Source organism: Pipistrellus kuhlii, unplaced genomic scaffold (genome assembly GCF_014108245.1).
Source record: "Pipistrellus kuhlii isolate mPipKuh1 unplaced genomic scaffold, mPipKuh1.p scaffold_m20_p_2, whole genome shotgun sequence".
In the NCBI taxonomy this organism is placed as follows: Eukaryota; Metazoa; Chordata; class Mammalia; order Chiroptera; family Vespertilionidae; genus Pipistrellus; species Pipistrellus kuhlii.
In genome coordinates, this window is record NW_023425515.1 from 168,501,595 (window position 1) to 168,527,453 (window position 25,859).

At 58.6% G+C, this 25,859-nt stretch overlaps 1 protein-coding gene and 1 non-coding gene across 20 annotated transcripts in view; one reads left to right on the forward strand and one right to left on the reverse strand.

The window, feature by feature from the left end:
* The window catches only part of PTPRF (protein tyrosine phosphatase receptor type F), an 86,873-nt gene extending 67,118 nt beyond the window's left edge, over positions 1 to 19,755 (forward strand). For 14 of the 19 annotated variants that reach the window (XM_045584708.1, XM_045584719.1, XM_045584713.1 and 11 more), the window contains 19 exons: positions 662 to 759; positions 919 to 1,172; positions 1,270 to 1,366; positions 1,845 to 2,060; positions 2,382 to 2,536; positions 5,695 to 5,810; positions 10,506 to 10,538; positions 11,336 to 11,433; positions 14,145 to 14,268; positions 14,441 to 14,616; positions 15,293 to 15,412; positions 15,618 to 15,772; positions 15,852 to 16,137; positions 16,232 to 16,407; positions 16,642 to 16,771; positions 16,976 to 17,101; positions 17,288 to 17,442; positions 17,540 to 17,675; positions 18,042 to 19,755. In XM_045584708.1, coding sequence (XP_045440664.1) covers positions 662 to 759; positions 919 to 1,172; positions 1,270 to 1,366; positions 1,845 to 2,060; positions 2,382 to 2,536; positions 5,695 to 5,810; positions 10,506 to 10,538; positions 11,336 to 11,433; positions 14,145 to 14,268; positions 14,441 to 14,616; positions 15,293 to 15,412; positions 15,618 to 15,772; positions 15,852 to 16,137; positions 16,232 to 16,407; positions 16,642 to 16,771; positions 16,976 to 17,101; positions 17,288 to 17,442; positions 17,540 to 17,675; positions 18,042 to 18,110 — 2,720 coding nt within the window. In that variant the 3' untranslated portion in view covers positions 18,111 to 19,755. The remainder of the gene's footprint in view (positions 1 to 661; positions 760 to 918; positions 1,173 to 1,269; positions 1,367 to 1,844; positions 2,061 to 2,381; positions 2,537 to 5,694; positions 5,811 to 10,505; positions 10,539 to 11,335; positions 11,434 to 14,144; positions 14,269 to 14,440; positions 14,617 to 15,292; positions 15,413 to 15,617; positions 15,773 to 15,851; positions 16,138 to 16,231; positions 16,408 to 16,641; positions 16,772 to 16,975; positions 17,102 to 17,287; positions 17,443 to 17,539; positions 17,676 to 18,041) is intronic. The other 5 variants (XM_045584714.1, XM_036446502.2, XM_036446503.2 and 2 more) reach the window with 1 other exon arrangement.
* A 5,564-nt stretch (positions 19,756 to 25,319) lies between these two features.
* LOC118725065 lies at positions 25,320 to 25,382 on the reverse strand. The gene has a single exon (XR_004989814.1). It is a non-coding gene; the product is annotated as a U7 small nuclear RNA (small nuclear RNA).
* Between the last annotated feature and the right edge of the window lie 477 nt (positions 25,383 to 25,859).

A 25,859-nucleotide genomic window follows, 5' to 3' on the forward strand; every position in this document is an offset into this window, starting at 1 on the left:
TGCTGCGGGCTCGTGGCTGCACCCGGGGAAACTCTGCTGCCTTTGACCCAACTCTGACTTCTGGAGACTGATCCGTGACCCTCCGGTCCCTCGTGACCGTGACCGCTAACCTCTAGCAGACGGGCCCTGCGTGCTCCGCGTGTGACCTCTGACCTCTGCTGTCCTGACCTACTGACCTCTGCTGTGTGGCTCTCCAGTCTCTTGTGACCTTGACCCACTGGTCTCTGTTGACTGTGTCGCCCTTCTTGGGCGTGCAACACTAACCTCTCGGGGCCGCCACCCCCTGGCCTCTGAATGACCGTGCTGCCCTGCCTCTGGTGTTTGCCCACACGCTTCTCGTGGCCAACGCCCGCTGGCCTGTGGCCACGCGGACCCGGTGCCTGTGAGCTCCAGCCGGGACCCACGCGCTGTGGGAGATCCTGACTGTGGGTGCCGTGGCGTCTGCCAGCTGGGTGCTCACTGTGAGGAGGAAGAGCTGGGCCTGGGAGCTGAACCGTGTGGGTTCGAAGCCGCCTGGGAGCGGGGGTGCCTGGGTCTCTGCAACTGTTCCCAACGCCTGCGCCTCAGTCGGTGTCTCTTCCTGGCTGGGGAACCTTTCCGGCCCGCTCCCTCCGCCCCAGTTACAACAGCAGCGCTGACGCCCTGCTTCTCTGCCCCACAGTGTTCGCCAAGAACTTCCGGGTGGCGGCCGCGATGAAGACGTCCGTGCTGCTCAGCTGGGAGGTTCCCGACTCCTACAAGTCGGCCGTACCCTTCAAGGTGGGTGAGGGAGGGCCACGGCCCATCCGGTCGTAACTCCAGTCCCGCCGTGGGCGTCCGGACGCGTTCCCGGCGCAGGGTCCTCCCCGGGGAGGCGCGCGCGCACGAGCTCCACCCTGCGGGCCTGTGACGGGGCGCCTCCCCCGGTCCCCTTGGCAGATCCTGTACAACGGGCAGAGCGTGGAGGTGGACGGACACTCGATGCGGAAGCTGATCGCACACCTGCAGCCGAACACGGAGTACTCGTTCGTGCTGATGAACCGGGGCAGCAGCGCGGGGGGCCTGCAGCACCTCGTGTCCATCCGCACGGCCCCCGACCTCCTGCCGCACAAGCCGGTGCCCGCCTCTGCCTACATGGAGGACGGCCGCTTCACCCTCTCCATGCCCCACGTGCAGGACCCCGCCCTCGTCAGGTGTGCGGGCGAGGCCTTGGGGGCAGGGAGGGGGGCGGGGCTGGTGACGCGGGCGTGGGCGGCGACGACGGTCCCGTTTCCTGCTCTGCCCACCCAGGTGCTTCTACATCGTGGTGGTGCCCATTGACCGTGGTGTGGGCGGGAGCATGCTGGCGCCGAGGTGGAACACGCCGGAGGAGCTGGAGCTGGACGAGGTGCGGGATGGGGCGAGGCGGTGGTTGGCGGTGGCCCCCGCGGCTCCCCTGCATCGGAATCCCTCTCTGGCTGCTCCTGCTGGCAGCCAGGCCCCTCCGGGGAGGAGGGGCTCTGAGATGGCTCCCGGGCGCTTCAGAGAACCGGTTTGTGGAGGAGTCCCCGAGGGGTTTGCCAAGGATCCCCACCGTGGGAAGAGGCAGGAACATCTCTGTGGGTCTGGAGAACCCTGAGTTCGGTGGGGCTGTAGAGGGTCTCCAGAGTCTAGAGTGGAGCCCCCGGACGTTCGGGGTCCTCCCCCTGGCCTAGGGGCAGCAGGGCAGTTCCCTAGAGGGAAGGAGTGGCGTTGCTATGGCTGGGTTGGCGGGAAGGAGTGGCACTGCCGCGTCTGGGGCCCGGCGTTTTTCTGCGAGGAAAGCAGGCTGGGCAGGCTCGGGGGCACGTGCTCCGGGCCGGCGTGACTGTGCTCTGCTCCGCCAGCTCCTGGAGGCCATCGAGCAGGGCAGCGGCGGGCGGCGGCGGCGGCGGCAGGCGGAGCGGCTGAAGCCGTACGTGGCCGCTCGGGTGGACGTGCTCCCCGAGACCTTCACCCTGGGGGACAAGAAGAGCTACCAGGGCTTCTACAACCCGCCCCTGTCCCCGGACCTCAGCTACCAGTGCTTTGTGCTCGCCTCCCTGAAGGAGCCCGTGGACCAGGTCTGCCTGAGCCTCCTGGGCCCTCAGCACCCCCAGACCCCAGGCCCGACCCAAGGCCAGGCCAGGCTCCCACAGCCCGAGGTCCCCAGGCATGAGGCAGCCCCCAGAAACCCCAGACCTACATAAGCGGTCGTAAGACACCAGCCTCTGGGATCTAGAAAGCCCGGGGCCTCATCTACCCTGGGGACCCAGTCAGCTGACAGGCCCTCGGGTCGGGAGACCAGGCCCAGCCCCAGAGCCCTCCCTCTCGGTGTGGCGGGCGGAGGGCGGGAGCCCTCACCCCGAGCTCACCGCCTGCGCCGTTCCCCCGCCCGGCCACAGAAGCGCTACGCCGCCAGCCCCTACTCCGACGAGATTGTGGTCCAGGTGGCGCCGGCCCAGCAGCAGGAGGAGCCCGAGATGCTGTGGGTGACGGGCCCCGTCCTGGCGGTCATCCTCATCATCCTCATCGTCATCGCCATCCTCCTGTTCAAGAGGTGAGGACTGCGCTCCGGACTCCACGGCCAGCCACCTGTCCCCAGACTCTCAGGCCTTCCCTCTGGGCACAGGGCAGCCCAGGGCTCGGTGGGAAGCCAGGGAGAGCAGATGCAGAGTGTGTGCACATGTGTCTGTGACCTAAGGTGACCAGACGACCCGCTTTTGGCGGGACAGTCCCCATTTTTAACAATGTGTCCCACATCCCGTGGCTTTTTTTTTAAAAAGTCCCAATTTTTGGAAAGAATCTTTTTTTTTAAAATATATTTTATTGATTTTTTACAGAGAGGAAGGGAGAGGGAGAGAGGGTTAGAAACACCGATGAGAGAGAAACATCGATCAGCTGCCTCTTGCACACCCCCTACTGGGGATGTGCCCGCAACCAAGGTACATGCCCTTGACCGGAATCGAACCTGGGACCCTTCAGTCCACAGGCCGATGCTCCATCCACTGAGCCAAACCGGCCTCGGCTGGAAAGAATCTTTTTAAAAAGTCCCAATTTTTGAAAAGAATCGGGATTTTTTTAAAAACGCCGAGGGACGCAGGACAATTTGTTAAAAATCGGGACGTCTGGTCACCTTACTTACCTACGTGTGACAAGAGGCCAAGCTTCACCGAGGGCTGGTTTCACCGAGGGCTGGTCTGCGAGCATCCATGGGTGTGTCTGTCCGTTAGTCTCTGTTCGGCAGGCGTGAGCATATCCGTCTCAGATGCTGCTCTCCTGGTCTCCTACCTTCAGCAGTCCCTCTGCTGCCCTCCCTCGATGGCTCCCCAGCCCGGCTCTCCCGCTCAGGCCGAGGGAGGTCCCAGCCCGGCTGAAGGCCCACAGGCCCACGGATGTTTGCCTGGCAGACCCCGATGGAGCATTGGCTGTAACAGCAGCACTCACTCATAGCTGCCCCAGCTCAGAGCCTCTTGAACTTTCTCCGAAACCCTCGTCCCATCGCCCTAATTACCAACCAAACCTGGGGGTCACCCTCGCCCTCCCTCTCTCTCTCCCTCCACCGTCCCCTGTGAGCCCCATCCTGAACACCATGGCTCTGCTCCTCCCTGTCCCGCCGGGCTCCCCACGGGTCACACAGGGGCAGGCAGCTGGGGCCTAGCACACAGCACACCTCGGTTCTCTCCTCACCTAGATGTGGCCACCTGCTCTTGGGGTCCCCCTTTAATCTTGCAGCCTGGGTGGTATTGCCAACGGTGAGAATTTGTCGCCTCAATTTAACTTTTTTTTTTTTTTTAATATATTTTATTGATTTTTTACAGAGAGGAAGAGAGAGGGATAGAGAGTTAGAAGCATCAATGAGAGAGAATCATCGACCAGCTGCCTCCTGCACACCCCCAACCCGGGATGTCTCCGCAACCAAGGCACATGCCTTTGACCGGAATCGAACCTGGGACCTTTCAGTCCACAGGCTGACGCTCTATCCACTGAGCCAAACCAGTCTTGGCAGTTTAACTCTTTTTAGTGGTTCCCAAGATAAACCCTCACCTCGGGGACCTGACAGTCAAACGCCTGGCTGGTGGGGCCCCTGCCACCACTCCCGGACACTGGTCACGTGTCCCCGCCAGCTCAGACTGTGCCACCCTCCCCTCTGCAGCTGCCCCATCCCTGCCCACCTAGCAGCGGCCATCTCGTCCTCTGAGGCTCTCCCGGGCCCCACCTCTTCCCCACACTGCCCCTCCTCTGCCCCAGCAATGAGGCAGGTGCTGGGCCTGAATATCCAGCACCCAGCACCAGGCTGGGCCCACGAGGCATGTCAGTGAGCACGTGTTGGTCTGTGTGTCTGAGCACATCTCCATGTGTGAGTTCTGTGCCCCATCTCTGCCTGCGCCCATTGCCTCTTCCCTGAAAAGTTAGCTGCTTCCCCCCAGGGGGAGTAGGACGGACTGTCCCGGCCCAGGGCGCGGAGACCTCTGGGCAGACCTGAGGAGCGTCCCCACGCCCGCGCATCCTCCTCCCCACTCCGTCTGGGTGTTGGTGTCTGTCAGGAGAGGCAGCCCCCTGCCCTCTCTGCGGGTGCGCCATGTGGGTGCCATAGGTAGGCCCCACCGTGTCCCCGTGTCCCGAGAGGGCCTGAGTTCTTGGTGGAAACAGTGACCGCTCCTTTCTTCTGTCCTTGCCTGTCTTTCGGGACCTAGTAAACAAGAAAGGTAGGAGTCGTTCCTTCTGTCTTCACACGCCTCCCCTCTCACTGATGATCCCTGTGCACATTCCGGGCCCCGCAGGGAGGGGCGGTGCTTTGACTGGAAGCGTCCTGGCCCGGGGCTGTCCCGTCCGCTCCGCAGGCTCCGGGGCAGGCTCTGGGGCAGGCTCTGGGGCAGGCTCTGGCCCTCTCTCCACCCGCGCCCTGTACTAGGAGCGCCCTTTCCCCAGGGCCCAGCCACAGCGCAGACCTCCGAGGCTCCCCCTGCGCGCGCAGGCTGGCTCTGAGCTCACGGAGCCCTCCACCGGGCTCCCTGTCTGAGTTCTCTCAGTGCTGCAGAGACAGTCTGTGTGCATGCAAAGAGCACTGCTTGCAAGGCCCTGGGGGAGTGTGTACCGCTGCAAGCTCGTGCAAACTCACGCAGATTCTTCCCTCTGGGCGCTTGTCAGCAGCTAGGCCCCCTCGTCTGCCTCTGACCCTGTCCTTGTAGGCAGGGGAGCTGAGGCCATCAGGGGAGGACTCTGCCGGCGAGGAGGATGCGCTCCCTGTCCTGCCCCTGCTGTTCCAAGCATCCACCCTGATACCGAGAATCAGGCAGCTGGGGCCCAGCGCTCTGTGGTGTTTGTGTATCTTCTGTGTCGTCTGCATGTTTATTCCCGGTGGCTCCTGCTGGCTCAGCTGTGGCAGCCGCAGGGACAGCAGCTACTGCCCAGCAGTGACCTGCCCTCTATCGGAAGGAGCCACCAGCCTCCGCAACCCCTTCCCCCTCGCTGCACCTCCCTCTGGCCACTCCCCATCCTGCTGTCTCCCCACCCCTACCCTGTGTTCTCCATGTCGAAGCTGCTCTGCCCCTGGCCCCCCTGTGCTCAGAGACTCCGGGGCGGGGCGGGGCGGGGCGGGGCGGGCGGGGACAGAGCCATGAACGTGGGGGCTCCGTGGCAGCCAGCCATACCATCCGTCTCTCCAGCCTCTGCCTGGACCTCGGGTTCTCACCAGCCGTCCTTCTGCCCCTTCAGGAAAAGGACCCACTCCCCGTCGTCCAAGGACGAGCAGTCGATTGGGCTGAAGGACTCATTGCTGGCCAACTCCTCTGACCCCGTGGAGATGCGCAGGCTCAACTACCAGACCCCAGGTAGGCAGTTCCTCCAGCCTGCCTGCCCCACCCAGGCCTGCAGGCCCCGGGGGTCTCCTCCGAGGGACCTGGCCATATGCCCCATTTCCTGTTCCTCCTCTTTACCCTTCTCCCTGTACCGTCCGCTTTGCTGCAGTGACTGAGGGGCCCCTACAGCCAACAGCTGGACAGGTACTCAGGGCCTTGACGGGAGGCCCCGCTGTTTAGGCCCTGCCTTGTCTTTGGTCTGCCTGAATGCAGGCGAGGAACCCTCACAGAGCCCACCTCCCAGCCACGGGGTGGCCAGCCCCCGCACTCCAGCCCCATCCACACAACAGAGGCGGGTGTTGGTAGAAAACGCTCCATCAGACACTCGTGGGATGGCATGCCCACCTGTGATTCTTCCTGGGGCTGGCCCAGCTCTCCAGGAGAGCACAGGGGCCCTGCACAGGGCTTGGTGTCTGCCCTTCCCTTCCCAGCCACGCTCACAGGCTGCCGTGTTCCTCTGCCTGTCCCCTCCACAGGCCCCAGCAGACACCTCTCCCCTGGGTGACACTTCCCAACAGCCCAGCCCCCACACAGGCCTGGGAGGGGGCGTCTCTCCTGGGCCCCAGAACCCCTCTGCGTCTGCCAGCATGACACCTCTCCTGCTGGGCTGGACCCGCCTCCGTGCCGGTCTGAGCGCCGTGGAGCCAGGCGCTGCGTCTGCTCCCCCGCCGCCACCCCTGGCCCCGTGGGCACGGCGGGCTCTTGTTGAATGCCTGCGAGAGAAACACACAGACAGCTGAGCAGAAGCATGAACCAACACATCCACACAGGGTTTGTGTACACTCGAGCTAATTATTACTGCATATTAAATTACCCCCAAAACTTAATGGCTTAAAACAACAATAATTATGTATTGTCTGTCACAGTCTTTGTGAGTCAGAGATTCAGACGGCAGCGCAGCGGGAACAGCTTGTCTCTTATTCTAGAGAGTGTCTGGGCCCTCAGCCGGACGACTGGGAGTCTGGGAACTAGAATCCTTTAAAGCCGGGGGTCAGCCGACGGTGGCCCACGGCCAGAGTCCGCCCACCGCCTGTGTTTGCCGGTAAAGTTTTATTGGCACGCAGCCATGCCCGTGTACGTAGGCACCGTGTCGAACAGCTTTCACACTGCAGCGGCAGCTAAATTGAGGTGGCAGATACGTTCTGTCCACAAAGCCAAAAATACTTTTTACTCTCTGGATTTTTATAGAAAACTTTGCTGGTCGCTGAATTCTGGAGACTGTAGTTTATTCCCGTGTCTGGTGGCGGATGCTAGAATCAGCCCTGAGCCCCCCTGGAGTTGTCGGCTGGGACAGCCACGTGAAGCCTCCTCGTGGGGCGTGGGCTCCCTTACACCATGGTGACTGAGTTCAAGGGCACGTGTCCTGAGAGAGAGACCCAGGCAGACCTCGCAGGTTGTGGCAACCTCGGTATCAGAGGAGTCACAGCTCCAGGATGCTGGGCTCTGGAGGCCACGCCATACGGTCATTAAGGTGACCAGATCGTCCCACTTTGGGTAGGACTGTCCTGATCTCTTAACGATTTTTCCCGCGTTCCGCGGCGTTTTAAAAAAGTCCTGATTTGCCGAAACCGCTTTGGCTCAGTGGTAGGGCGTCGGTCTGCGGACTGAAAGGTCCCGGGTTCAATTCCGGTCCAGGGCATGTACCTTGGTTGCGGGCACATCCCCAGTAGGGGGTGTGCAAGAGGAGCTGGTCCATGTTTCTCTCTCATTGAAGTTTCTAGCTCTCTATCTCTTTCCCTTCCTTTCTGTAAAAAATCAATAAAATATATTTTTTTTAAAAAGTCCTGATTTTTGGAAAGATTGGAAAGATTCTTTCCAAAACTCAGGACTTTTTTTAAAACACCGTGGGCCAAAACCGGTTTAGCTTAGTGGATAGAGAGCTTCACCCTGCAGACTGAAGGGTCCCAGGTTCAATCCCGGTCAAGGGCACGTACCTTGGTTGCGGGCACATCCCCAGTGGGGGGTGTGCAGGAGGCAGCTGATCAATGTTTCTCTCTCATCGATTTTTCTAGCTCTCTGTCCCTCTCCCTTCCTCTCTGTAAAAAAAAAATCAATAAAATATATTTTAATAAATAGATAATAAAAAAACGCTGCAGGATGCAGGAAAAATTGTTAGAAATCAGAACTGTTCTGCCAAAAGCGGGACGATTTGGTCACCTTATCATTAAGTAAGGTGACCAGATGTCCAGCTTTTGGTGGGATAGTCCTGATTTTTAACAATTTGTCCCGCGGCGTTTTAAAATGCCGTGGGACGCAGGACAAATGGTTAAAATTCGGGACGTCTGGTCACCTTATCATTGAGGGAGCAAACGGGGTGAGAGGAGCTCTCGTTGGTGGACATAGCATGCGCAGCAGCCGCTCAGAGGCATTGCGTGCGGCACTGGAACTGGGGTCAGGGAGAACCCAGAGACGAACCGGAGGGTTCCATGGAGGTCCGGTCAGAGGAACCTGAGGTCAGAGGAACCTGAGCAGCAGCGTCAGGAGTTGGGGCTTCAGGGGCCAGGGAGACATTAAAGGTCACAGCGGAGGATGGAGAATCGCTCTCTCTCCGGCTGCAGGGGTGAAGGTGGGAGGGAGGCTGTTGGGAAGGCCCCCGGGAAGTGAGGGGTGCGGAGAGCCTGGGCTTGGAAGGTGCAGTGGAGGTGGGGGGAAGGGCGCTCAGAGGAGCGGGAAGGAAGGAGACCGGCCGCTGGGCTTGGGCTTGATTGCACGAGGGAGAGAGAAGTGGCGGGTGGGGGGGCGTGCAAAGATGGCTCCTGGTTGCTGGCTAGCAGTGAGGTGCGGGTTCCAGGCAGCGGCCGAGTCTGGGTCTGGACCTTCGCACGGACATCCAGTAAAACCATGGGTGCGGGAGATGCCAAGGAGCCTGCAGTGGTCCAAGCCGGAGAGTAGGTGGGCGCTCCCGGGAGAAGGCAAGGGGAAGGGGGAGGGGGGGCGGAAAGAGCAGCAGGGAAGGAGGTGATGAAGGCCCGAGGAAGAATGAGTGAAGAGTAGCCAAGGAGGTTAAGATGGAGCAACTAGAGCCCTAACCAGTGTGGCTCAGGGGATAGAGCGTTGGCCTGTGGACTGAAGGGTCCTGGGTTCGATTCCCATTCAGGGCATGTACTTTGGTTGCGGGCACATCCCCAGTGGGGAGTGTGCAGGAGGCAGCTGATGCTTCTCTCTCATCGATGTTTCTAGCTCTCTATCCCTCTCCTTTCCTCTCTGTAAAAAATCAATAAAATATACTTTTTAAAATATATGGAGCAACTAGAGATACAGAATAGGAGGACAGCATCCCTGAAGCCGGGGTGGGGAGGGCTGTGCGGGAGGGGACTTGGTGATTTAGATCGGAGACCCATTGGCTTTGGCAGTTTGCAGTTGGCGCGTTGGCGAGAGCATGGGGACTGCATCCCGAGGGCAGGAGCGTTCCCGGTGATTTCCATCGGGGAGCGGGGAAAGAGCAGGGAAAGAGCGAGCAGAGAAGCCTCTCTCGGAGGCTAAGTGTGAAGGGCGGGCTGGGCAGGAGCACGCCAGGGCGGAGAGAGGTGCGACCCTTCTCGTTAGGGCGTTGTTTGTGGACGGGGTCGTTTGAGTGGGCATTTGTGACGCAGGGTCCGGCCCTGAATGGGGGGGGTGATTTAGCCTGGGGAAGGGGGTGGGGGGCTCTGAGCTCCAGGCCAGCATGGTGAGGACGGTGAGGGTGGTGTAGGGAACTTACCGCTGGCGTTCTCAGCCCGAGGCCTGTCTTCTCCAGGGTGGGAGGGAGAGGCGGTGGCCAGAGCCAGGCCTTGAGAGAGGTTGTGTCCCGGGTGTGTGCACGCTGGGGAGGCGGGGCTGAGCCGGCCGGAGGGCCCGGGGGACCGCGCCTGGATTCCTGTGGCTGCAGGGGCCAAGGGCAGTGGTGGGATCTGAGAGGAAAGGAGGGGTGAAGAGGAGATGTCAAAGGCAGTGGAGTGAAAGGCCAAGTGCAGGAGGCGGGGGCCGGAGGGACGGGAGGCGGGGGCTGGGTCAGGCAGTGGGAAGGGGCATGGCGAGCGTCACCAAAAACCAGAGGGGCAAGGAACTGAGGCTGCGGCTGGAGGCGGCAGCGCCAAGTGAAGTGGGGGCAGTGGGGGTAGGGGGAGCGGCCGCATGCTCCACGGCTGTTTTTTTCATTCAGTAAACGTTTTGTTTTTTTTTTCCTCTCTCTTATCACTTAATGTTTCTTCTGGAAATAGATGTTTTCAGCCCCACAGAAAAGCTGCCAGGACAGAGGGACCGGCAGCTGCACGTTCTCGTGCAGACGGGCCCTGTGTTTCTCGCCATGTGCGCCTCGTCTCTGCATGAAAGCACGCTTGGCTTTTGCCAGATCCTCTGAAAATAGCCGAGGTCTCACTTTATTACCAGAGGGGACGAGGGTTGATTTGGACCAAGAATGTCGTCCAAGCTTCCCAGGCTCCCGGGAGCTGAGAGCAGCGCTCGGCTCTGGGCGGGGAGTCTGTCTGTTCCTCTGGAGGCAGGAGGCCTGGGCGGGACTGGCTTTGCTGCCCTGGTCCTCCTCTCCCTCCTCCTCCTCCCCCCGCCCTCCCAAGTCCCCTGAGCCCCCGCACATGTCACCGCCCTCCGCTGTGTCCCACGGGATGCGACCAGAGAAGGTTAACCAGCTTTCTTCTCTTGCCCTGCTGTTTGTTTGTTTTTTCTCTGCAGGTTCCAGTGCCCCCAGTTGCCCGAATATCTCAAGTTAGTTTTCCAAGTTCCCACGTTTGGGGCCTCCTCTGGCTTCCGTATCTTTCCTCTATTTTTCTCACCCAGTCACCGCCCCCCCCCCCCCATCCCCTTCTCCCTTGATTTCTTCTCTCCTTACCTCTCTCTTTTCCCCTTCCGGCTGTCTCATCTTTCCCCTTCTCCATCCTCCTCCTCCCCTCTCTGTTCCCTTCCGTCTTGTGTTCCCTCCCACCGGCCCCCTCTCTGAGTCTCCGCCTCTCGGGCCTCCGGCCTCAACCTGACACTTTTCTGTCTCCCTGTCTCTACATCTCCTCGTCCTCCTCCTCCTCCCCCCTGCTGCTCTCTCCGCGTCCTTCCGAGTCACTGGGCCATGTCTCTGTTCCTTGTGATCACTCCATCCACATGCTTGATGCTGGGGCGATGATGTCACGGAGTCTCCCATGGTGGCCCGCGCCAGTGAGGGGCAGGAGGGCTGCCCACGGGGGCGGGAGGGGGGGTGCGGGCTGAAGACGCCCACCGCCCCCTCCTGGGAGGGAGGGAGCCTCTCACCCCTCCTGAGGACCCACCACGTGGGGCCCTGGTGCCCCCACTCAGCGCCGCGTCACACGGACATGCCCCCACGTGCTCACGGCGCACACACGCCCTCTCTGTCCCCTCCCCACCTCCGGCCACCGTGTGCTCTGCCATCCTGTCGCCGCCGCATGTGCCGCTGTCTCCATGGTCACACGTTCACATGTGCACATACATGCGTTGGAGCTGTCTCTGCCGCCTCGCTCAGGCCTCCCTCTGACTCGGCCCGTGTGTGCCCCCAGGTATGCGCGACCACCCGCCCATCCCCATCACCGACCTCGCGGACAACATCGAGCGCCTCAAGGCCAACGACGGCCTCAAGTTCTCCCAGGAGTACGAGGTGAGCCGTCCCCACCCCGGCCAGGCGCCTGGCCCGCGCCAGCGTCTCGCCCGCCTCCGGGCCCAGCTTTGGCTCAGGGGCTCCAGGCTTCCCCAGAGCACGCCAGCAGCGGCAAGGCGGGAACTCAGCTACTCGCGTGCTGGGCCTGGCCTCGGCCCTTCCAGCACTCCAGGTCTGGACACTCGGACACGTGCCCAGATGCTCACGGAGGCAGGCAAAAGGTCACACACGCACAGAGATAGATGTTAATGGCTGCCATGCACCAAGAACTTACTCTGGGCCAGCTCTCGGCGTAAGTACTTTCCATGCATCATTGCATTTAGTCCTTCCCACAGTCCTGTGACGTGTGTGTTGTTACTAAGCCATCTTACAGAGGAGGAAGCTGAGGCTGAGGGGGCAAGTGGCTTGCCCACGGTCAAACAGCTGATGGGTGGCAGAGACAGGATCCACACCCGGGCCTTCCTGACACACGCAGGCACAGGCTGTGCCCTGCACAAGCATGTACTCACGTGGTATCAGAGCTGCACAGATCACAGAGATGGGGAGTCAGGGGACTCGGCTCAGGCTGCACAAACCCTCCTCTCGGGCCCTCCACATGCGACCAGCACCCTGGCCTGGACTCCTGCCTGCTGGAGGCTCAGACTTGTGAGCGCTGTCCCCTGGGCCTGCAGTCTGAGAGCTTCCTAGGTGCCCAGCTGGGAGGTGCTTTGCTAGTGAAGTGAGGACCACCGAGGGAGATGCCCGTGGCCCAGCCCCGGTTCCTCTGCTGCTGGCACAGATCTCGCCTGCGAAGAACCCTCTGTCAGTGAGGGGTGAAGAGGTGATAGAAGGACTGGCTCAGCCCAGCTTGGGCGTTGGCTCTGCTCCAGTCAAATGTCCCCCCTCAGCTGCGTCCACCCTCACCGGGGCACCACAGTTCCCCCTCCACAGGCTGTGAGCCAGGCACATTCCCAGGGGTGTGTCCGAGCTCCGCAGAGGGTGCTGAGCCCGGCAGGCAGGCGGAGGCACACGTCTGCCGTAAGACAAGCTCGCCGCCTCTGCCTGTGGAGCACCCTGGGGCCTGCTTCCCGTAAGGTCCTGCTGCGAGGGCGACAGACCCAGCGAGCTGGGCTCCCTGCCGTCAGTTTGGCAGCTGGTCCAGAAGGTCCTCCATGGCCTTCGGCCCGCACACGTTCAGTGCCACGTCCTGTACGGGCCCTTCCTCCCCTCTCCAGGCTCCGTGTCTCCCTTTCCACCTCTGTCCTCTTTCCTCCTCCAGCATGAGCTGTCCTTGCAAGCCCCTCCTTCAGGAAGCTTTCTCTGGCCACCTCTGTGAGGGTCCCCTAGTTCTGTCCCCTTTAATGGCTGACCTCGGCCAGTCACTCATTGTCAAGCGCCTGCCCTGTGCCATGCCTGTGCCGGGGACTGGGATATGGAGACACATGGCCTCAGGGAGCTCATTCCCTGGGGAGGTGAGTGCAGACAGATAGTGAACACGGAACAGAGCGATGTGCCTTGTAAATATGGGGGACATGTGTAGGGAAGGGGGCCGGCGAGGTGGACTGTGTGTGCTGAGGGGGCTTCCCGAAGTGGTACAGGCTGCCCCGTGGAGAGTCCCAGGCTGGCTCCAAAACACGGAGAACGCCGGGGGCTGAAGTCCGGATTGTATCCATCTGTACCAAGAGGGTCATAACGGAACCTGCTTCGTGGAAGGATTAGATGAGGGAGCACACCCCCAAGGGCTCAGATCAGCGCCAAGCAGGCAGTCCGTTCTCCCTGAGACTGAGCTGTTGTTACCATCATCGTCTGAGGTGAGGCGAGGAGGAGCCATGGACGTCACTAAGCAGGAAGTTGGTCATCCGTTCCGTGTTGTCCGAGGAAGGAGGCCGTTGGCTGTTTAGATGGGGGGCCCCGGGGAGGCTCCACGCGGCAGGCAGGGTGACGAGAGCTCCGGGTCGGGACCGTAAGATCCTGCGAGCTGACGAAGTCACCCAGGAGAGGCGGTACAGTCAGAGAGGGCCCGGGAGGCAGGAGCCCTGAAAAAGCCCTGCCCACGGAAAAGCAGGTGGAAGGGGAGCAGGCGGGAAAAACAGCCAGAGAGGCGGGAGAGCCAGGCAGGGCCTTGTGGTGGACGGCCAGAGCCTGGGGCAGTGGCAGGTGCTCCAGGGCTGGCGGCCTTCGCTTCCTCTCGTTCTACGCTCGTTTCCTTCGTTGGTGCGGGGCCTGAGGGAGTTTCCCCTGCCCTCCCCTCAGCCCCAGGCCAGGGGCTGTGTTCCGTGGCCACCAGAGGCTTTGATGCTTTTTTTTTAATACATCTTATTGACTTTCCACAGAGAGGAAGGAAGAGAGAGAGAGAGCTAGAAACATCGATGAGAGAGAAACATTGACCAGTTGCCTCCTGCACACCCTCTACCAGGGATGTGCCCACAACCAACATACATGCCCTTGACCGGAATCGAACCTGGGACCTTTCAGTCCCCAGACCGACGCTCTTATCCACTGAGCCAAACCGGTTTCGGCGAGGCTTGGATTCTTTACCTTCCTGACAAGTGGCGGGGCAGCCCCTGAATGTCACGGCTGGGGCAGCTGGAGCCCACCCTTCAGGGGAACCATGGACAGAGGGGCTGGCCGCGGCCGAGGAGTGAAATGCGATGTGGGCACCGCCTGGAAGGCCGAGTCCCCCTTGGGGGCAGTTGGGAGACCTCGGCTCTTACCCCCTCCCTTCTCTGCAGTCCATTGACCCTGGACAGCAGTTCACCTGGGAGAACTCCAACCTGGAGGTAAACAAGCCCAAGAACCGCTACGCGAATGTCATCGCCTACGACCACTCCCGCGTCATCCTGACCTCCATCGACGGTGAGCCGGGGCGAGCCCTCCCCCTCCCCTGCTCTCCTCCTCGCCGGCCGGCCGGCCTGGGCGATCGTTCCTTCTGCAGAAGAGGCCCCGCATCCCAGGGTGCACCGAGGTGTGGTGGGTGGGGACGGGGGACCCTAGGATAATGCTCTCCCGCGTCCCTTCCTGTCCACAGGCGTCCCAGGCAGCGACTACATCAACGCCAACTACATCGACGGCTACCGCAAGCAGAACGCCTACATCGCCACGCAGGGCCCCCTGCCCGAGACCATGGGCGACTTCTGGCGGATGGTGTGGGAGCAGCGCACGGCCACTGTGGTCATGATGACGCGGCTGGAGGAGAAGTCCCGGGTAAGGCCGGGCGGGGCTGCGCCCGGAGGGGGGTGGGACTCGGCCACCAGATGATGCGAGCACCGTCTGTGTCCCTGTGGGACGGACGAAGTTCCCCGGGGGAATTCCCAAGTGCTGTTGTTTTCCCGGGATGTGACCGTGGTCCCCAGACACCAGTGGGCTCCTGGGATGTTACTACATCGCACCAGATGCTACATTTCCTGGGAACGTGTGTCTGTTCCCGGGATGTCCCCGTGTCCCCCAGATGCTGGATGTTCCCGGGGCCATGAACACATCTCCAAAGCTAATTAGTGGAAAGAGCCACTGTTATCTGCTTTTGCACTGCGAAGCGCTGGCTGGAACGTAAAATTTACAGAGCTTGAAAATGGCACATAAACATTACGGGCAAATTTGGCAGAAAATGTGCCTGTGCGATCTGGTCATGAATAAATAAATTTCAATTACGGCCCTCGCTCCCCCGGGCCAGGGCAGGGCTGGCGGCCGCGTGTGAGAACCTGCGGTGGGGCCCCCTATGGTCTCGGGGTGGGAGGGGGTGGCCCTGTGGCTCTGAGAGCTTGGGCGGGGAGCCTTCTATCCTCCTCCCCCCCTGCTGCTGCTCCAGGGCCCCGCCCCTCCCCCTCCGAGCCCGTGGGCGCTTCCCAACACCCTGGCGCCCCCCTTGCTCATCCCGTTGCAGGTGAAGTGTGACCAGTACTGGCCGCTCCGCGGCACCGAGACCTACGGCCTCATCCAGGTGACGCTGCTGGACACGGTCGAGCTGGCCACCTACACCGTGCGCACCTTCGCGCTCCACAAGGTGCGGCTCGTCCCCGCGCTTCCCGGACGCTCGCTGCGTGCTGGGCGGGCGGGCGGGCCGGGACCCCGAGTGGGCGGGCGGGGCTCGGGCGTCGGCTCAGACACGCGGGGGTGCACCGTGACGGCCAGCACTGCGTCCCCCCCACCCTGAGCCCGGGCAGGCGGCCCCCTCATCCCAGTGTCCCCCCCCCCGGCCCTCCCCCCAGAGCGGCTCCAGTGAGAAGCGGGAGCTGCGCCAGTTCCAGTTCATGGCCTGGCCGGACCACGGCGTCCCCGAGTACCCCACCCCCATCCTGGCCTTCCTGCGGCGCGTCAAGGCCTGCAACCCGCTGGACGCCGGGCCCATGGTGGTGCACTGCAGGTGAGGGGGCGGGCGGCACCCCGGGGCGGGCGGGGCGGGCGGGGGCGGACCCGTGCCCACGCCGCGCCCCGTCCCGCAGCGCCGGGGTGGGCCGCACGGGCTGCTTCATCGTGATCGACGCCATGCTGGAGCGCATGAAGCACGAGAAGACGGTGGACATCTACGGCCACGTGACCTGCATGCGGTCCCAGCGCAACTACATGGTGCAGACGGAGGACCAGTACGTGTTCATCCACGAGGCGCTGCTGGAGGCCGCCACGTGCGGGCACACGGAGGTGCCCGCCCGCAGCCTCTACGCCCACATCCAGAAGCTGGGCCAGGTGCCTCCCGGGGAGAGCGTGACCGCCATGGAGCTCGAGTTCAAGGTGTGGGCCGAGGGCTGGGCCTGGGCTGGGCCACGGGGGTGCGTGCCCGTCCCCCTCCGGCAGCCAGGCCTGACCCGCCCCTCCCTCCCGCCAGCTGCTGGCCAGCTCCAAGGCCCACACGTCCCGCTTCATCAGCGCCAACCTGCCCTGCAACAAGTTCAAGAACCGCCTGGTGAACATCATGCCCTACGAGCTGACCCGAGTGTGCCTGCAGCCCATCCGGGGCGTGGAGGGCTCCGACTACATCAACGCCAGCTTCCTGGACGGCTATCGGTGAGCACGCGTGTGCGTCTGCCCCCCCCCCCCAGCACGCTCTGTGGGCGCCTGGGCCTGGCTGGCGGGCCGGCTGGCGGGCTGGGGGGACAGCAGAGTAGGGCCAGCCCAGGAGGTCAGCGTGGGCTTCCCGGAGGAGGGGCGATCTGAGCGGGGCCCCAAGAGACTCTGCAGTCCCGGGGAGACGCGGGGAGCACAGCACCTCCAGCACGTCCGGTCTTACGTCCACCCCAGGCAGCAAAAGGCCTACATAGCCACGCAGGGGCCTCTGGCAGAGAGCACCGAGGACTTCTGGCGCATGCTGTGGGAGCACAACTCCACCATCATCGTCATGCTGACCAGGCTCCGGGAGATGGGCAGGGTGAGCCCTCCCCCTTCGGATACCTGGGGGCACACCAGCCACCCCCTCACTCTCCTCTCCTCTCATGCCCAGCCTCCCGTCACCATAACCTCTGATCTCTCCCTCAGTTATCACCACCTCAGGGGTCCCGCCTCAAATCCTCTGATCCTGGGGGTCCCCTCCCTCCCTCCCCCCCCCATCATGGCGGCGGGTCTTTGTCCACAGGAGAAGTGCCACCAGTACTGGCCGGCAGAGCGCTCTGCTCGCTACCAGTACTTCGTCGTTGACCCGATGGCCGAGTACAACATGCCGCAGTACATCCTGCGAGAGTTCAAGGTCACGGACGCCCGGGTGAGTCTGGGCAGGGGAGCGTGTCGGTAACTGCCTGAGCACGTGAGGCGGGGACCGCCTGCGTGGTGCCCTGGCCCCCAGGGTGCTTGCTTACCTATGCCATCACGCCCCCCCCCCCCCGTCCTGGTCTGGTGGGGCCGCAGCCCGAGGCACTGACAGCCCCGCCCCCCCGCCCGCCTCCTCCAGGACGGGCAGTCGCGGACCATCCGGCAGTTCCAGTTCACAGACTGGCCGGAGCAGGGTGTGCCCAAGACCGGGGAGGGCTTCATCGACTTCATCGGGCAGGTGCACAAGACCAAGGAGCAGTTCGGGCAGGACGGGCCCATCACGGTGCACTGCAGGTGGGCCTCGCCCCCGGGGGCCGGGCAGGGGCCGGGGGGCCGGGGGGGCCCGTGGGCCCGGCGGACGGGCCCCTGACCTGGCGCTGTCCCCGAGCAGTGCCGGCGTGGGCCGCACCGGGGTGTTCATCACGCTGAGCATCGTCCTGGAGCGGATGCGCTACGAGGGCGTGGTGGACATGTTCCAGACGGTGAAGACCCTGCGCACGCAGCGCCCGGCCATGGTGCAGACGGAGGTACGTGGGCCGGGGCGTGGGCACCCGCCGGCACTGGCCACGGCGAGCTCTGCCGGGACCTCTAGGGCAGGACGGCTGTGGGGGCACAACCCCACCCCAGGACCAGCTCCTTCGGCAGCTCTGCACCAGGCACCAGTGGTGTCCACGGCTCCGGCGAGGGTCGGACATAGCAGTCCCTGCAGGGTAGACTCGGGGGCAGTCGGTGGATGTGGGCGGAGGGAAAGGGAGGGAGAGATGGGCTTCCAGGGATTCTTTCAGGGCCATAGGCTGGTCCATGGCCCCCCAGCTGCAGCGGGAGGGCCCTTGGCAGGGCGTTGGGGAAACCCACTGGCACTGCCCATGCTCACCCGCCCCCTGTCCCGGCAGGACCAGTACCAGCTGTGCTACCGTGCAGCCTTGGAGTACCTCGGCAGCTTCGACCACTATGCAACGTAACTACCGCCCCCTCTCCTTCGCCGCCCCTGCCCAGGGGCTCCGGAGGGGACCAGCTCCTCTGAGCCATACCGACCATCATCCAGCCCTCCTGCACGGACGCCGTTGCCGACAGAGCACAGCCCCTGGGATCACCGCGTTTCAGGAACATTCCCACACCAGACAGAGCCCAGAGTCCCGGCCACAGGGCGGGCAGGCAGGCGGGCGCAGCAGCCACTCTGTCCCCCAGGCCCGCCCGGAGCCCACGCCAAGCTCTGCTCCGCTATCGCATCTCTCATGCTTCTTCTCATGGGGTGGGGCCGGGACACAGCCTCTTTTTTATACATTGAGTGGAGCGGACTGAGGGGTTCTAGCCTCTTCTCTCTCTGATGTTTCCTTTTGCGAATCCTTAACTGCAGAATGGGCTGCCGTGGGGGGTTGGGGTGTAGTCTACTTCCTGTTTTGAGTTACGTGGATCCTTTCTCGTGTAACTTTTTACCGCTGAAGGACGATCATGCCTTCTTCACGCGTGTGGAGCCGGGGCCGCCAGCCTGCGCGGGGGGCCTCGCCGCTCCGCGGCTCTTCCAGGCCTTCAGACAAGATCTTGTTTCAGCCAAATGCAGGGAACACTTCTTTTTTTTTTTTTTTAAGTTTTGTTTCTCCTTACGAGCCTTACGTTAGGCCCCACAGACCGTGGTGGGCGAGGAAGGGATAGGAAACACTCAGCCCCGTCATCGACTCCAGTGTGTGTGCGACGTTCACAGCCCGGAACCCCAGACGCGTCGGGGGGAGCCTGGCAAGGCGTTCCTCATCACCATCGTGTTTGCAAAGGTTAAAAAAAGCAACAACAAAAAACAAAAACAACAATCCAAAAAATCAAAAAAGGAAAAAGGAAAAAAAAAAACACAAGGAAATAAAGAGAGTCATTTCCTGGCCTCTGCTTCAGACCTCTGAGAGGGGAGGCGGCCTGTGAGCCGCCAGGCTGACCTCGGTGCCCGCGGAGGCTGGCGTGCGTGGGTGCCCAGCACCTCGGGGTGCGGTGCGGTGCGGTGGCGGGAGGCTGTGGGTCTGGCCGTGTGGCCGAAGCAGCTGGACGGGTCAGGGTGTGTGTGCCACACCCTGCACACCTCAGGGCCAAGCAGGGGCACGGCTGGCCCTTCCGGTCCAGGCCGGAAGGCCTGGCAGCACATGCCTGTTCTCAGAAAGGGGCCAATGGTTTTCCTCCCTGGTTTGCAGCTATTTTCAAAGCCCGTGAGCATTGTTGCTCTTTTCCACTCCTTCACGATGCCCTCAGAAACCAATGTGGCAAGACTACTGGACTTTTCTCAATGGTACTATAATCCTTATAATCGTGGCTTGCTGAGGGGCAGGGAGAGGGCCTCTTCCTCTGGGCAGCACTATCTAGGTAGGTAAGTGGGGGCGGGGAAGGGTGCATAGCTGTTGTAGCCGAGGGATGGGATGCAGACATCCCGAGATCTAGCTAGGCTCGGTCAAGATCAACAATCCAGGGGTGGTAATGTTGGATGCGACATTCATTTTTACCTTGTGGATGCTAGTGCTGTAGAGTTCACTGTTGTACACAGTCTGTTTTCTATTTGTTAAGAAAACTACAGCATCATTGCATAAAATCTTAATGGTAATAAATTTGAATAATCAGATTTCTTACAAACCCAGCCTTTGTCTCAGCTTTTTCGGGGACCAGAGTCTGGCCTCTGTAAGTCAGTACCTGGGCGGAGGTCCTGGCGACTTCCTGCTCCTGAGGAGACGGGGAGGCTGTCCTGAGGACTTTTCACAGGCTGGGCGCTCAGCGTGGTGCTGGCTCTCGGAGAGGAGAGGTTACAGACGGAAGATGGAGCCCCCGGTGCCTGTCAGGAGTCCCCCACATGGGAGCAGCTCCCGGATTGGGAACATACATGCCCTTGCCTGTCCTCATCCTTAGAATATCCTGCGTCCCACACAATCCCAGTACCTGCCTCTGCTTCCCCACTGCCACTGTGGCCGCGGAGGCTGTGACAATACGGAAATTGGCCAGTGAGGATTCTTGTCATTCTCACGATGTAGATACTGGGCATGGTGTGGCCTTCTGGCCCCTGGACGCAGCAGTACCCACTCGTTGAGTCCTGTGGCCGCTGCACTAGTGATCAGGCATGTCCTATCATGTTGTCAAACCATGGAATTTCCGGGGACACAGAAATGAATGAGACCCAGGATGGCCAGACTGTACACAATCATGACGAGCCCACCACAGATGCTGTTGGGGCTCTGGGGCAGCATCTGACTGTGTAGTGGGGATCAAGGAAGGCTTCCTGGAGGAGGTGACATAAGGTGGATTCTGGGTGTTCGTAAGGTGAGTGTCGGGTACCTTTATTTTGTACTTCACCACTCCAAGTCTCCTTCCATCACCGGCTTACCCCCCTTCACTCTTTTACCTCCCCCTCCACCCCTTTCCCTCCGGTAACCATATGGTCTGTGCCTGAGAACAGCTGTCGGTCTGTTCTCTGTGTCTATGAGTCTGTCTCTGTTGTGTTAATTCGTTTTGTTCATTAGGTTCCCCATGTAAATGGGATCAGATGGTCCTCGTGTTTCCCTCACTGGCTGGCTTATTTCACTTAGCAACCCGCTAGCACCCAGTCAGGGAAAGACGTGTAATCCTCACCGCACAGCACAGGGCGGGTCCTGTTGGGCTCCTTGTGCGGATGAGAGAATAAGGGTTCATCCACTCGTTCAACACAGACTCAGTGAGCATCTGCTGTGTGCTGGTCCTGCCAGTGAGCAACAAAGACTAATGCCCTCATGGCATTTACACTCAGAAAGATGAAACACGGTGCATGTGAAAAAACAGTACGTTTATCAGCAAGTGAGAAATGGGGGGTTAGGAGGAATCGGGCACGTGGGGAAGGTTTGATTCCAGGGTGGTCAGAGGAAGCCTCATTGAAGCAATGGGATTTGAGGAAAGATGAAACTGCTGAGAGATTTTGCCGAAACGCCTTCAAGCTGAGCATCCAGGCTGAGGGAGCGGATGGAACCAAATCCCTGCCCGGGGGCCATGTGCCCAAGGTGTAGAGGCTGGTGTGGCTGTAGCCTCGAGCATGTGAGCAGGGGTGAGAAAGTAGTAGGGGCTACAGTCAGAAAGGAAGTGGTAGAAATCCAGGTGTGGTGAGTAGGTTATATCTTGGAGGTGGAATTAAGAGTTTGCTTATGGCCGAAACCGGTTTGGCCCAGTGGTAGAGCGTCAGTCTGCGGACTGAAGGGTCCCAGGTTCGATTCCGGTCAAGGGCATGTACGTTGGTTGCAGGCACATCCCCAGTAGGGGGTGTGCAAGAGGCAGCTGGTCGATGTTTCTCTCTCATCGACGTTTCTAGCTCTATCTCCCTTCCTCTGTAAAAAAATCAATAAAAAATATATACTTTTTTTTTAAGTGTTTGCTTATGGAGTGGATGAGAGAAAGAAGAGTCAAGGTTGAGCCCACGGAGCCTGAGAGGGCGGGCCATGGGGGCTGAGTCACCTGCTCCAGGCTCCTAACTAGGACGTGGAGTTGGCCTCACTCCGTCACTCCGCACTCCTGCCTCTATCTTTAGCTAGAAACGGAGTCAGGTGCATTGAGAAAAAATATTTGGAAGGAAATACACCAAGAGTTGTGAGGTCGGGTGATTCCCTTCTTTGTAATTTTCCTAAAATTCTGTAAAGAATAGCACCCAAAAAGAAGAGAATTAATAGCACTTTAAATTTCTAAAGTGACAAACTTTTAAAGTTATACAATGTTTTTTTAAAAAAAATCTTTAAGCTCTGATCAGTTTGGCTCGGTGGCTAGAGCATCGGCCTGCGGGCTGAAGGGTCCCTGGTTCGATTCCAGTCAGGGGCACGTACCTTGGTTGCAGGCACATGCCCAGTTGGGGGTGCGGGGGAAGCGGCTTATCAATGTTTTTTTCTCATCAATGTTTCTAATTTTCTATCCCTCTCCCTTTGTCCTCTCTGTAAAGAATCAATAAAATATATTTTAAAAAAATATATTTTTTTTTTATTGAATTTTACAGAGTGGAAGGGAGAGGGATAGAGAGTTAGAAACATTGATGAGAGAGAAACATCGATCAGCTGCCTTCTGCACAGCCCCCACCGGGGATGTGCCGGCAACCAAGGTGCATACCCTTGACCGGAACTGAACCCGGGACCCCTCAGTCCTCAGGGCTGACGCTCTATCCACTGAGCCAAACCGGTTTGGGCTAAAATATATATATATATATATATATATATATATATATATATTTTAATCTTTCAAAACAGGATAGAAGTTGTAAAACATTACAGTCCCATTCTCTTCCTGTTCCCCAGCTCCCTGAAGGGAGTCACAGTTTAGTCTATATTCTTCTGGGCATTTTCTATGAATAAACAAACATGTTTGTTTATTTTTTTACCCAATAAGAATCGTGTTACTCATATCTTCCTGCAAATTGCTCTTTCCATTTCAGTATTGTGAATTTCTCTCTCTATCAGTATCTCAGTTTTTAAGATGCTACATACTCTTCTGTTATCGATGTGCCATAGGTCCTTGTTTGTTGTTTTAATATATTTTATTGATTTTTTACAGAGAGGAAAGGAGAAAGATAGAGAGCTAAAAACGTCGATGAGAGAGAAACATCGACCAGCTGCCTCCTGCACACCCCCTACCGGGGATGTGCCCGCAACCAATGTACATGGCCTTGACCAGAATCGAACCTGGGACCTTTCAGTCCACAGACGGAAACTCTACCACTGAGCCAAACCGGTTTCGCCTCCTTTATGCTTTTAGAGAGGGAGACATAAACAGCCATGGGCTGCCTCCTGTACGCCACCTACTGGGGATCGAGCCTGCAAGCCGGGCGTGTGCCCTGACTGGGAATCAAACTGGTGACTTCTCCATACAGGACAATGATACTTAATGAACTGAGCCACATAGGCCCGGGCCCATAATTTTCTTTTAAGTGCTTATCTTCATAGGTTTTGTTGTTGTTAATCCTCACCTGAGGGTATTTTTTTATTGATTTTTAGAGAGAGTGGAAGGGAGAGGGAAAGACAGCGAAACATCAATGTGAGAGGGACACACGCCTCCTGCACATGCCCCAACCAGGGCTAGGGATTGAGCATGCAACTGAGGTGTGTGCCCTTGACTGGAATCGAACTCAGGACTCTTCAGTCTGCATGGTGATGCTCTATCCACTGAGCCAAACTGGCTAAGACCTTTATAGCTTTTTTTATTTAAAAAATGGATGCACATGATAAGACAGGTAAAAATAATTAAGTGTTGCCCTGCGGACTGAGGGGTCCTGGGTTTGATTCCAGCGTCTAGATTGCGGGCTCAATGCCCCCCAGTAGGTGGCGTATGGGAGGCAGGCAGTCAATGATTCTCTCTCATTGATGTTTCTTTCTATCCCTCTCCCTCTCTGAAATCAGTTTTTTAAAATATATTTTATTGATTTTTTACAGAGAGGAAGAGAGAGGGATAGAGAGTTAGAAACATGAATGAGAGAGAATCATCGATCAGCTGCCTCTTGCACACCCCCTACTGGGGATGTGCCCACAACCAAGGTACATGCCCTTGACCGGAATCGAACCTGGGACCTTTCAGTCCGCAGACCGACGCTCTACCACTGAGCCAAACCAGTTTCAGCTGAAATCAATTTTTTTTTTTTAATTTAGTCTTGAAGGATACAGACTAAAGGGTAAGCTTTCCTTTCCTCTTCTCCCCAACTCGTTTCATTCCTGGAGTTTCTGACTTTAGTTCTGTGGATAGTGAGCATCATATCTTTAGTAGGTGGCACTTTCAGTAAATGGTACCTGGTGACCACAATAAAATGTGTGAAATTTAATTAATGACTATGATCTCCCCCGTAAGCTCCTGATTTCGTTAGCTCTATTATTTTCATGCTTCTGGAGCTCCCTCATGACTTGAAACAATACCTTTAAACATCTATTTCTTTCTTTATCACCGGAGGCAGCATCTATTGATTACTCTCTATGAAGAATGAGGAAATTAGTCACTCTCCCTGATCCCCTTCCTCCCTCCTCCAACTACGTTTTTCAAAATTATATCACATTGTCAAGGTTTATAATACTTTCTGTTCTGTTTCTGTAATTAAGCCTTTCATTCTAAAAATGGAAAACCAATAAATAGCATTTTCATTTCATGTTCCTGAAAAATCTTTCAAACATTAGTTTGGAATAAGTCTTCCCGTTTTTTCTTCATTGCTTCTCTGTGGGCCACACTCAGCTGCCACTGTTTCTGGCACAGCCTGTTCGTCTTTCTCTTTGGTGAAGTGCTCCTTTGTGAACATTCTCCACGAAGGATTCTAACGTCTCTGATTCTTATAGGTCTGAAAATCTCTCGTTCATACTTACTCTCAGTTTTAACTTTGCCATCTTTATAAACAAAATTTCCCCCGAAACTGTGAAGATATTGTGTCCGGTTCTGTATGAACCACCTGTTGAAGGAGGGCTGAGTGGCAACTGTTGAGGCTTTGCTAGTGAGTTTCTCTATTAAACTACCCCGGTGCTGCCCCATCACCACTTTGATTTTTTTTTTTTTTATCTGTAGACTCTGAGCTTAGACTCTGCCCGGGCTTCCGGGGAGAACGAGTCTGGACTCAGGCATCCAGGGCTGTGGTTTTCTCAGCTGTTTTCTTGGTCGATCGGATTCCATTGCTTACTACCTCTTGGAATTCTTATTTTTAAAAATACTTGGGGCCGAAACCGGTTTGGCTCTATGGATAGAGCTTCGGCCTGCGGACCGGAGGGCCCCAGGTTCAGTTCCGGTCAGGGGCATGTACCTGGGTGGCAGGCACATCCGCAGCGGGGGGTATGCAGGAGGCAGCTGGTGGATGTTTCTAACTCTCTATCCCTCTCCTTTCCTCTCTGGAAAAAAACAAAAAACAAAAAAAAGAATAAGTTAGTGGCAGAGAAGCCCCCCAGGCCGTGGTTGCATATGCCTGGACACCCCGGTCCTCTGGGAATCCCGCCTCAGCCCCTCCGCCCGCTCTCCTCCAGGCAGCCACACACCCAGCTGTATGGTTGGTCCAGGGATCATAGCACTGTGCTGAGATTATTCTTGTTCCTTCAGCTGGTCACATACTAAAATAAGGGGAAATACCAAAGAAATGATCCAGGCTGCAGTGCAGAAATGAAGTGCAAATTGACATGATAATTATGGTTTGATTTATCTGTCTCCTCCACTGTTCTGTGAACTTTTTTCTTTTTCTTTTTGAAGGCCTTCTGGTAACAATCGGAAGACCTATTAGACAAATTCAAAAAGTGCTATAAGCACTGGACTGTGAACTTTTTTTAAAATTTCTTTATTGATTAAGGTATCACGTATTTGTCCACATTCCCCCCATTCCCATCCCAAACCCCTCCCCACGCATGCCCCCATCCCCCTGTTGTCCGTGACCACTGATTAGGTTGACCTCCCCTCTTATCCCCACCCTCCCCTACACTCCCTCTGAGGTCCGACAGTCCGATCGATGCTTCCCTGTCTCTGGGTCTGTTCTTGTTGAACTGTGAACTTTTTAATTGATTTCAGAGAGGAAGGAAGAGGAAGAGAGAAATAGAAACATCAATGGTGAAAAAGAATCATTGATTGGCTGCCTCCTGCATACCCCCTACTGGGGATCGAGCCCACAACTGCAGCGTGTGCCCTTGACTGGAATCGAACCCAGGACCCTTCAGTCCACAGGCCAACGCTCTCTATCCACTGAGCCAAACCATTTAGGGCTGGATTGTGAACTTGTTGAAGGCAAGGGCCAC